The following is a 9,793-nucleotide window of genomic DNA, read 5'->3' on the forward strand; positions in this document are numbered from 1 at the left end:
CCCCCGAGAGAGCTTTACAGATATCATTCCATCCGGCCTCAGTTTTCCGAGGCACTCTCTCGACTAATGGGTCAGAGGCTAATGCAGGGGGGGTGGTCTAAGAATTGGCTGTAAGGCGACAATAAACAAGAGACTGATGACATATATTTATGTATCAACTAATTAATTTTAAAAATTTGTGATTAATATTAGATAGGGATGGCAGTAGAGATAGCATGGAAGGAAATAGCCAAGAGTCCAAATAATAGCGATGTTCAGTATCATTAGACATCAGGAAAATGCAAATCAAAAGCACCCCAGCACCCCTCTAATACAGCCCCTTAAGTTAGTAGGAGTTGGGTTTTGTTGCTTTAAGCAAAACACCCTGTCTGAAACAAGTGCCAAGGACTAGCTGCTCATGGGCACCTGGTTCACTGAAAAGGAGCTGCTGAGGTGGGGGGACGTGGTCTCAGGCTGAGCCTCTAAACATATCCCACTGTGCGCCCGCCTGTGCCAACTTGGTAGAGAAGCACTGGAGAGAATCAAAGGAAATAACAGCTAAATCTGGGTTCAACAGCTACAACCCAGGGGTCCAGATCCCTTAGGAAGAATTGGTCACCCACAGATTTAGGGCAAAGATGAACATGAGTCACCTTTTTGTCCAACTCCCTTTTAAACAACCCAGCAGCCATCTGTCCTTGCTGATGTGAACTCCATCTGCCCAAAAGCAGTGTGTGTCTGTGTGTCTGTGTGTGTGTATGGGGTGGAAGGGAGGTCCAGATTTTCCCTTGAGGTCTTTCCCATGGGCAGTTCTGTTAGTAAAGCCAGATGTTGATTATAAGTAGGCGCAGAAGATAAGGACAGGCTGGCCTCTGTTTTGTTGTGGCCTGGCTGCTTTCTTAGTGACAAGCATTTACTAACCACTGGCTACAGTGTAATGTTGGACAAAATACCATATGGATTAGTAAACTAGAAGACATTGCCTCTGCTTTCAGGCAGTTAGGAATAAACATGTCCAGATGCTCACTCTAAGAATAGCTTACAAAAAAAAAAAAATAGAAGTGCATACAAGTTAGTGTAGTAAAAACTGAGTATTGAAACATAAAGCAAGCTATAAAGTTTTACTTCATGACATAAATACCTGAAGACAAAAAAAAAAAAATACCTGTAGAGAGACAAACCATGTTTTTGAATGGGACAAATCAAAGTTGTACAGATGTCAATTCTCCCCAAGGTAAAATATACATTTGGTGTGTTTCCAATTAAAAATCTCCTAAGATTTTCATAGAACAAGCTGTTCCTATAGTTCATCTGGAAAATAAAATGCCAAAAATCCGTCAAGAAAATTTTGAGACAGGAGAGTAGAGGAGGCCTGCGTTATCAACTCTCGAAATAGTCCTTATAGCTATATTAATTGAAGCAGTGTCATTGGCACAAGAATGGACAAATAGCTCAATGAACCAGAATAGAAAATACAGAAACAAATCTGAATATTTAATTGAAAACTTGGTATATATTAAGAATGACTGGAGCAGCCGGTTGGCTCAGGTAGTTAGAGCATGGTGCTCATAACACCAAGGTTGCCAGTTCGATCCCCACATGGGCCTCTTTGAGCTGCGCCCTCCACAACTAGATTGAAACAACTACTTGACTTGGAGCTGATGGGTCCTGGAAAAACACACTTCCCCAATTTAAAAAAAAAAAAAGGAATGACTGTTATCAGTAGGGAAAGGATGGGCCATTTATGGTGTAAGGACAGTTAGCTGTTAGGAAAAAAATGAATTAAATCTTTACTTCTCATCATCTACAAACATAACTGGATTTAAGCATAATACACTTTTTTTTAAAAAAGATTTTATTGGGGAATCGGGGGAAGGGAAACAGACAAGTTGCTGTCGTTTTGTTCTTCAGTCTAGTTGTGGAGGACGTTGCTTCACTGGCCCAAGTTGGCACCATCATTGCGCTCTTCCCGGGTGAGGCAGATTGGTCACCAGCCTCTGGATGGCTGCTCACAGCGGCTCTTGGCAGCTCACACCAGCTGCCGGCCACACACGGTAGCCCATGGCAACCCACTGCAGCAGGGGCTGCAGCCTACGCCGTCGCCGGAGACTCATGTCAGCCCAGCTCCTGGTTGAGCTGTTGTTCACCATCTTAGCTGTAAAGGTCAGTGTCACTGGCCCCATGTGGGATCCAAACCGGGGCTGTGCTGCTCAGAGCTGCTGTCCCAAGCCAGCTCTTAACTAATGCGCCACTCGGCTGGCCCAAGCATAATACACTTTTTAAAAACTGTAGGAGTAATAGAAGGAAATATTGGGGAATATATTATAATTAGGTGTTAGAATAGCTCTTTCTAAAGCAAAATGCAAAACAAAAGTTTTGGTAGAAAAAAACTAAAATTTTTAAACACATTATAAAAAAGTTATATAAAATAAAAGATAAAATTAAAATATATAATAGAATGGGTGAAAACCTTTACAATATGTATAGTGGCTTAATGTAGGAGTGATAAAGATACTACCTACAAATCAAAAGGAAAAAAAATGTAATAGAAAAATGGACAAAGGACATGGACAGACAATTCACAGAAAAGGAATGACTAAAAAACATGAATCAGGGAAATCCAAATTCAAATAAATGTTTTTTGAAACCATAGATTGGCTCAAGCTTAAGTTGAAATGAAATACCCATTTTTTTACCCATCGAAGTGGCCAAAATGTAAAAGATGGGTAACACCAATTATTGTTGAAGGTGAGGAAGACTGGTACTTTCATGATTCTCATAATTGGTGGGGACGTAAATTGATCCATCTTTTGGGGGAGGCAATTCAGTGGTCCTGTAATATTTAAAATGCACATAGTTCTGAGTTCCAGTCATTCCTCTCGCCCCGCTCCGCATGGCCTCTCCTCATTGGCTAGTGGAGCCCCAGCCTTTTTACATAGCACCGGGCCCAGGAGGCACAAGCAGAAGCCTCCAGACCTCTGAAGGGCTAGGCCCACATGTGCATAGCATCCCTTCCACCACATTCTACCAAACCAAACAAGTCACAGGCCAGCCTACACTCATCGGGGGTGGGAGGTAACTAGCTCCTGATGGGACACATGGCTTGTGGGGACAGGAATAGGTGGCATTTGGCAGCTATATTTTCGGACAGACTACCACAGAGGTAGTTAGAGTAAAGCGTAATTCCTCCATGTACTGTTTTAGCAGCATCTCTTACGTGTTTGCATGTTTATAAAATTTTAAAGTTTTCTGTTGTTTTGGTCCATATGTCCTCCCTGACCTAAACCAGGTGACTAGGCACCTATTGTGGTTTTTTGTTTTTTTTAATTTCTTTCCTTGGGATCTGTGGATAAGTTATGTAAACAAACAAAAACACACAGAAGAACCCCATCACAGTAAATGCTGTCCACAATTTCAATTGCGTAAACCTGGTGTGGTGTTGGAACGTTAACGAAAAACAGTGTTTGATCAGTTGGTGGTATTGTCATAAATTAAAGATTGTGCAACTTCCTCTGTGTCTTACACTGAACTGAGAAAGTCCCAGGCAATCTTGAGGCAGTCGCTTATTCACACGCACGCGCGCACACACGCACACCTCGAGAATTTTGTCCCTGCCCAGTCTGAGAATGGTGCTAGATGACATGCAAAGAACACAGTAACCAGACACCAATCATGCTGCCACCAAGTTCACACTGTTACAAGGTATATTATTTTGTGTCTCTTTGTCTTTTCAGATTTACTAAGTGGGTCTGTTCTGTGTTCATTCAGCAGGCCTCCTTACATGCTTAGTGAGTGGGGTGCCCTGGGGAGGGGCACAAAGGTGAATGAGCCTGCTCCTGTGGGTGGAGAGAGGCATGTGCTTGAAAAGAGCCTTTACGTTCATCAAGCCAGAGCTAAGCACAGGGTCCTTTCCTCCAGGAACCATCAGGAGTCTGGTTTCTTGGCTCACTGCCCCCTCCCCAGGCACAATTTATCATCCAATTTTGGTAGCCTGAAACCCTTTATCACTTCTATATCTCAATCTTGTATTCAGTTGTCCAGTTGGCATTATTTTCATAAGCTCGCTTTCTGTTACTGTCATAATCCACTCATCTCCTATAAATGTCTTCGTCTGCTTTCCAAACGCCATGGCTTCTGCTCTGAGATTTGCACCTGCCCTGTTATGCTGGCAAGTAAGTGGCTTCATGTCCTTAGGTCTTGAAATACTCTTCCCTCCGCTCCCCACTCCCAAAGAGGAAGCTCGTCTGGGAACTGGCTTGCTTAAGGTGATAGCTTCACGTCTATAAAGTGTGTATAGATGTAATGAATTACCAAAAAAGGGAGTAAATCTGGTTTAATTTAAGATGGGTTTCTGGGTTCATCTGTTCTGATAGAAATGATAGGCATGAATCCGCAAATAGATTAAGGTAAACTATTAATGACATTCTCACCACTGAAATATACTACACACGGGAAGGATTGATGTCATTATCATTTTACATTACCGTAAATAAGACCTAACTGGAAAGTAAGCCCTAGCATGATTTTCAGGGATGCTCATAATATAAGCCCTACTCCAAAATAAGCCCCAGTTAAGATCGTCAGCCAGACATGACTGTATTTGAATAAATGTCGATTTTTGTATATGAGTAAATGAATAAAATGCATCTTTTGGAGCAAAAATTAAGACCCGGTCTTATTTTCGGGGATATACGGTATGTGACTCTAGCTTATATAGAACACAAACCCTGGCCAGCCCTCAAGCTTGGGCTCAAAGCTGCAGAAGAGAAACCAGTAGCAGTTTTACTAAGTAGGATCATCCTTGCACTGTGGCTGTGAACAAATCATTTCTTAATTGTAACTTGGAGCACTCTGTTTTCCCAGTAATTAACTCGTTTGTGGTTTTTGCGCTTTGTACCAAGGACCAGTCACTCCATGTTTTTACGAAAGATAGTTGTTAGGGTGGCATCATGCCTTGCTTAGGCTCACAAGCCTTTATCCTTCAATAGTCTAACAAATATTTACATTGTTCTGCCCTTCTGGTGCCTTCTCTTAGGCATACAGTGCCTCCCCCCACCACACACACACACACACACACACACACACACACACAAGGCACTTACAGGCCCTTAGTGGAGTTGGCAGCCCTTCCCAGTGTAACAGAGCCGCAGGATTGGTGGATGGAGTAACTAACCACTGCAGCTGTGGACTGTCTTGCCAGGGGAAGGAGAGGAAGTGAGCCTTTAGTGAGCATGGGCATGGTGCTATTTTGTATACATTAGCTCATTTGATAATGAGGCTAACCTGTTATGTAGCATGTGTTCAAAACATAACTTGCTTTCTTTTTGTTCTACATTATGGAAATAACCCATGTTAAATGACTGAACACCCCAAATTTGAAATCCTGTCCATATAAACATGTCCCGGTGGATTTCTAATCTGATGCAGGCTGTGTTAATACATGGAGAAAGGGGGGTAAATCACGGCGTGGATGTAAGGTTCAAAAAAACCTCGTGTATGCTTAGTGTACAGCATTTGTCAGGAAAAAAACAAATAGGTTGAAAGACTTTTGCTCAGGGGTTTTTCAGAGCATTATTGAAGGAATGTGGAGAAAATTGACCCCTCGTCTCCTTCTTTCTTAGATACATTCCGCCGTTGATCTGGGGGAAAAGCGGACACATCCAGACAGCCTTGTATGGGAAGATGGGAAGGGTGAGGTCGCCGCACCCGTACGGGCATCGGAAGTTCATCACCATGTCCGATGGAGCCACGTCGACCTTCGACCTCTTCGAGCCCTTGGCTGAGCATTGTGTTGGAGGTGAGCTAGTTTAGGTCGGACGATGGGGCCATCAGTCGGAGAAGGAGCACCAGTCAGTGAGGGAGCACGGTGCACTTGGGCCTCCGACTCTGACCATCCAGCATATCCGTGGGGCGGGGGCGGGGAAGTCTGCTGAAATACATCACTTAGGAGCAACCGGCAAGGAGTAGCTCTAGCGTGTGCTTGTCAGCCACCACGTACAGCTCTTCACAAAGCATTGTTGAATAGTTTTTAATCCTCTCATGAGAGACAAAAGCTTGACGAAGAGGGTGAGGGAGAACTTGGGTCCCAGGACCCCACCTCTGGTTTCATAACAGAAGCCAGACTGTTCCACATGCTTTGTATATACTGTTATCTCATTTAACCCTCATAAAGTCAGTGCCTTATTAGCCCTACATTACTGATGAAGGAACTGAAGCTTGGATGCGGTGTAGGCTAACTTTGTTTGCTGGATAACGGCAGATAACAAAGGCTCTTAGGTACCCTCTGCTTAGGTTTCCATGGGCAAAAAGACACGTTAAGGTCGTATTTATCAGGCAGGGGCCTGGGACACCCATGTCTCAGAAACAACTCCCATTTTCATTGCTCTGTCCAGCACAATCAGCACTCATTATAAAATACTTCATAACGAGAAGTTAGAGGAAGTGGATTTCGATGGCAGCACCCTTTTCAATGCCATTCCAACCAGAAGAGAACACGTCTTTTGAGTTCTGTGGTATGCAAAGGCACTTCGTTTATTTTTTTTTATATAGGCGCTCGGTAAATATTAACGGGTAAATTCCAATAAACTTGTTATAACTCTCAGTTACTTAAAGTAATAGACCTGCTGAGTAGCTAGTGACAAAGGTTTAATTTATGTTCCCTCTGTCTGGAATGCTCACCCCAGATTTTCACATGGCTGCCTCCTTGTCATTCAAGTCTCAGCTCGGATGTCACCTCCTCAGAGGGAGGATCCCTGCCCCCCCAAACGAGTATTTCCTTCTCAGTAAATCAGCCATACCTCCCCACTTTAGTTCTTTTTTTTTTTTTTAAGATTTTTATTGGAGAATTGGGGGATGGGAACAGCGCTGGGGAATTGGGGGAAGGGGAACAGACAAGTTGCACTGGCCCTCATATGTGGGATCCGAACCGGGGTCCACTGGCGTTCCAAGCCAGTTCTTAACCATCGCGCCACTCGGCCAGCCCCCCACTTTAGTTCTTGATGGTACCTGCCACTCTCTAAACTTATTTGTGTAGTTGTTTATTATCTGTCTGGAATGGAAGGCTCCCCAGAGTCCAGAACAGTAGGTTCTCAATAAACAGTTACAGAAGAAATGACTAAATGATAGGCTAAGCATTCATATTGTGTTTATAAGTCTCATAGCTGATCTTTCAAATATTTATTTCTCTGGTTCCCAGTTACATGTTTTTTCTCTTGTTTCTAATGCTTTTATTTCTTGTATCACTGAAGCACGAATTTTAATTTAACCAGTCTGTTCTTCCCACCAGGACAGAGGTGGAAAGTTGAAAAGGGAAAAACTTATATTCTTCATTTTACTCATTCATGTCTTTCTATCCCCATTGTCCCTAGAAAGGGTTACTGTAGGTGGCTCTGGGGAAAGGATTATTTGCATCCAAGAAATGCTCTAAGGAAAACAGTTCTTTTTTCCTTTTATGATTTTTTTTTTACAAAAAGAATACTCATTTTAGAAAATTTAGATAATACAGAAACTTTTTTTTTTTAACTTTATTGGGGAACAGCGTGTTTTTTTCCAGAACCCATCAGCTCCAAGTCAAGTCATTGTTTTCAATCTAGTTGTAGAGGCTGTAGCTCACTGGCCCATGTGGGAATTGAACCAGCAACTTTGGTGTTAAGAGCCTGTGCTCTAACCACCTGAGCTAGCCAGCCGCCCCCAGAAACATTTTTAAAAGAAAAGAATCACCTATAATTCCATCACCCAACATACCATTTTTAATATTTTGTTCCATTTACTTCCTGTTCTATACACAGTTTTTCCAAAATTTGAATTATTATACATTTCATTATAAATATTTTCCCATGTCATTAAAAAGTCTAAATGTCTTCAAAAACATAATCTTAATGATTGGTTAATATTCTACAATGTGGTCTTACCATAATTTAATAATTCTTCTATCATTGGTTGTTTAGCTTGTTTATAATTTTGTTACTACGATTAATTCTATGATGAGCATCCTTAATCATAAAATTTGAGGCAAAATTCCAAAAATTGGAATTACTAGGACAATGTTTATAAAAAGTTTCAGGTTCTTTATGCATATTGCATAAGAATTTTAAAATCATTTTTCTCTTAACTTTTGGAAGGAAAATTTATGATCAGTTTTAATAACCTAAACACCACTTTTCTTTTAAAGGTACAGTATATTCATACTTTGAAGTACGTAATTCATGCTCATGATAGAAAAACCAAAGATACTGAAGGATATACAAGGAAAGAATAAGTCTCTCTCCCACCCCTACTGCCCACCCACGCCCTTCCCCAGTGTACCCACTGTTGGGTTTCTTGTGTATGATTCTAGAGTTAGTGGATAATTTATAAACATAGATGTCTGTTTTTCATCCACACAAATGGCAGCATGTCATAACCTTTTTTACACCTTGCTTTTTTTCGCTTAGTACACATTGGAGAGCTTCCAAATTAGTATATATAAAGATTTCTCATTATTTTTAAGGGCTACATAATATTTCATCACTTGGATGTGCAGTAATTTATTTAACCACACCCCTATGTCTGGACATTTGGGTTGTGTTCAGTTGTTTGCCATTACAATCTATACTCTACAGACATTGTTTTGCATATGTACAAGTGTATCTATAGGATGAATACCTGAAAGTAAAATTGCTGTTTCAGAGACATCTGTGCAAACATGACTTTTCATTTTTCCATTCAATCATTTGTTCATTCATGCCGCATTTCATACAGAAATTAAGAGTAATGTTCAGAAACATTGTATAGCAATTTTACAGAGTAATTTTATATCTGCTGAATCTAGTAATAAAAAGTCGAGATTTATATGTTTCTTTAATTTCATTTTTCTAGTAATTAATTTTTATTGTGTTTTTCAAAAGTATCTGTCCGTGACGGATTGGAAATTTAGAAAACTGACCCTTCCCCGTATAAAGTTTGAGAGGCACTGATATAGACAGCTCCAGCTGGAAGGGAAACATACTCTTTCCCAAAGAACTGAGTGAAAAGATGCATGTTACATTCCTTCCAACTGTTTTCTAAGCCAGTGAAGAAGCGTCATTGTGTCCATTTGTCATGTCACTGTGTATTGGATATACCGGGATCTCTTTCTCCCCCTGTAGATGACATCACCATGGTCATCTGCCCTGGAATTGCCAATCACAGCGAAAAGCAGTACATTCGAACCTTCGTTGACTATGCCCAGAAAAATGGCTATCGTTGCGCCGTGCTGAACCACCTGGGCGCCCTGCCCAACATCGAACTGACCTCGCCACGCATGTTCACCTACGGTAAGCATGAGCCATGGCCTCGTGGCGTCTCCCTTTTTCTGTTCTCACTGCAAGGGCACTGTTACTGCTGCCTCTGCCTTCCTTTCCTGAGTTTAGAATTTACACCCATCGGCGCCCAGGTGGGGCACCCAGGTGGGCCCTGTAACCACCCTCATCTCATAGGGGCAGATATGGAAGCTCACAGGGGAAGGTCGACTTTTGTTTCTATACCTAATGTCATTATTGATTTTTAATTATTCTTGCTTTGTGGTATGGCCTAACGTCTGATAGCATTAACCCTGACTCATTGCTTGTTTAGAGCGTGCTTTTGTCTCCCGGCCTATTTTTTCCTTTCAGTTGAACTTTAAAATGATTTTGTCAAGTTCTGTATATCAGTCAAGATAGACTAGATTGTGCTCTAGAAACAACCCCCAAATCTCAGTGGTTTGAAAACAAAGATCTGTTTCTTCCTCACACTACACTTTACCATGGATTGGCCGGGGTTCTATGTCTCCACCATCACCATACTCACACAAGGACCC

General features: G+C 41.7%; 1 protein-coding gene across 1 annotated transcript in view; it reads left to right on the forward strand.

The window, feature by feature from the left end:
* Positions 1-9,793, forward strand: part of ABHD2 (abhydrolase domain containing 2, acylglycerol lipase) — an 89,863-nt gene that overhangs the window by 61,578 nt on the left and 18,492 nt on the right. The window contains exons 4-5 of the mRNA XM_019634153.1: positions 5,601-5,776; positions 9,105-9,272. Of these exons, the coding sequence (XP_019489698.1) occupies positions 5,601-5,776; positions 9,105-9,272 (344 nt within the window). The remainder of the gene's footprint in view (positions 1-5,600; positions 5,777-9,104; positions 9,273-9,793) is intronic.

This window comes from Hipposideros armiger, unplaced genomic scaffold, assembly GCF_001890085.2.
Source record: "Hipposideros armiger isolate ML-2016 unplaced genomic scaffold, ASM189008v1 scaffold_1517, whole genome shotgun sequence".
Classification (NCBI taxonomy): domain Eukaryota; kingdom Metazoa; phylum Chordata; class Mammalia; order Chiroptera; family Hipposideridae; genus Hipposideros; species Hipposideros armiger.